Source organism: Aplysia californica, unplaced genomic scaffold, assembly GCF_000002075.1.
Source record: "Aplysia californica isolate F4 #8 unplaced genomic scaffold, AplCal3.0 scaffold00012, whole genome shotgun sequence".
Classification (NCBI taxonomy): Eukaryota; Metazoa; Mollusca; class Gastropoda; order Aplysiida; family Aplysiidae; genus Aplysia; species Aplysia californica.
The window spans coordinates 2,245,101-2,246,554 of NW_004797282.1; the positions used below are offsets into that span (position 1 = coordinate 2,245,101).

At 41.3% G+C, this 1,454-nt stretch overlaps 1 protein-coding gene across 1 annotated transcript; it reads right to left on the reverse strand.

The window, feature by feature from the left end:
- Positions 1–148: 148 nt before the first annotated feature.
- Positions 149–886, reverse strand: LOC106012169 (the record flags this gene model as incomplete). Its single annotated transcript, XM_013084238.1, is given in 2 exon segments — positions 149–300; positions 795–886. Coding segments are annotated over 2 exon segments (244 nt in total), but the record flags the coding sequence as incomplete, so codon positions are not given.
- Between the last annotated feature and the right edge of the window lie 568 nt (positions 887–1,454).

The window sequence follows — 1,454 nt, forward strand, 5'->3', positions numbered from 1 at the left end:
TGGATCGCTCTTAGCCCGAGCTGGTCATGAAAGGCAGGGTGGGAAGCCCGTCTCTTAAATTTTTTTTTGGTCTATAAGGACGTAAAATCAACAAAAACATAAAGACCCCCCCCCAAAAAAAGAAAGAAATTTAATCGGGTAATCCGGATTAGTTAAGACTGGATCCGTGGCCAGCACCCACCTCGAAGAGCTGAGAGTAAAGTCCGTAGATGACAGAGTCCAGACGAAAAACATTACTCTCATAGCTGTCCATGGATCCGATGGAGGAGAGGGAGGCGGACAGACCCATCTTGTATTGGGCTGGGGAGGAGAAAGAAAGAAAATATATCAATGAATAAATGAATAAATTAACAAAGGAATAAATCAATTACGAACCGAACAACAGGGTCACTTTTGGGTTTCTTTAAAAAAAAATCATTTTTAAAAGAAGATTTTACAACTTAAAACATGACCAAAGTCAAGTATATTTTTTGCTTTACATTCTAAATATTTCTTAACCTGAAAATGTAACTTTGGGTGGATTGTGCCTTTTATTTTAATCGAATAAGCTATAGAAAGCAATAATTCCATGATTTCAAGTTTGTGACTTTGATCATTTACTGTAAAAAAAAATATAGCCAAAACTGTTTTCGACAATCGACAATGTTGTATTGTCGTGGAGAAAGGTGATCGCCTACAGTGTCATTACACAATTTTAAGAAATACTCAAGACGGAAGGATGGAAAGGAAGCGGCCACTTGCACAGATGATTGTCTTATACAGGCGACCGTTAGAGCAGACTGGCCTGTACTTACCAGAATATTTTCCTCCGAACTTGACGAAGGAGTGTTGCAGGCCAGTGCGGTACATAGGAGCATTCTCCAGCGCAATGCTGGCGTTTCTGGACCTGAAACCATCAGTGTGGGTTTTGTTTTAGTGTAAGTATTGTTGTTTTTTGTTTTTTGTTGTTGTTTTCTTTTTTGGTAAGTGTTTTACTACGCTCACAACTGCGTAAGGTCATGTGAGCATCCGGAAAACATTAAACATTTTCAGTGTGGTAGGAATTAATTTTTAATTTTGCCCCAGAGGTGGTCGAAGCCTTCTTTTATCGTTTAGGACCACTAAAGGACCTTTAACGTGAACAACGTGCACATGGGACTTCTGAGATTGCTCATTCTTATCCGAGAAGGCTATGAGCAGATCTAATCTACCATAAGTCAGGGGTGTTGCTGAAAGACAGTAAGAAAGACTGCAGAAAGATTCAGGAGCCCATGGGAGGGGGCAAAGGAGGAGAGGGGGTAGGGGTAGAAAAGGGAGACGAAAGCAGACGACAGAATATTGTTAGAGAGCAGGCACGGATGTGAAAGGAGAACATTTTAAAGAGGAACATTTTCCGTCGCTATCCGGATTCGTACCCGCGACCTATTGAATAAGAGGCGAACACCTTAACCTCTACACCACGAGAGCCCCCCCCC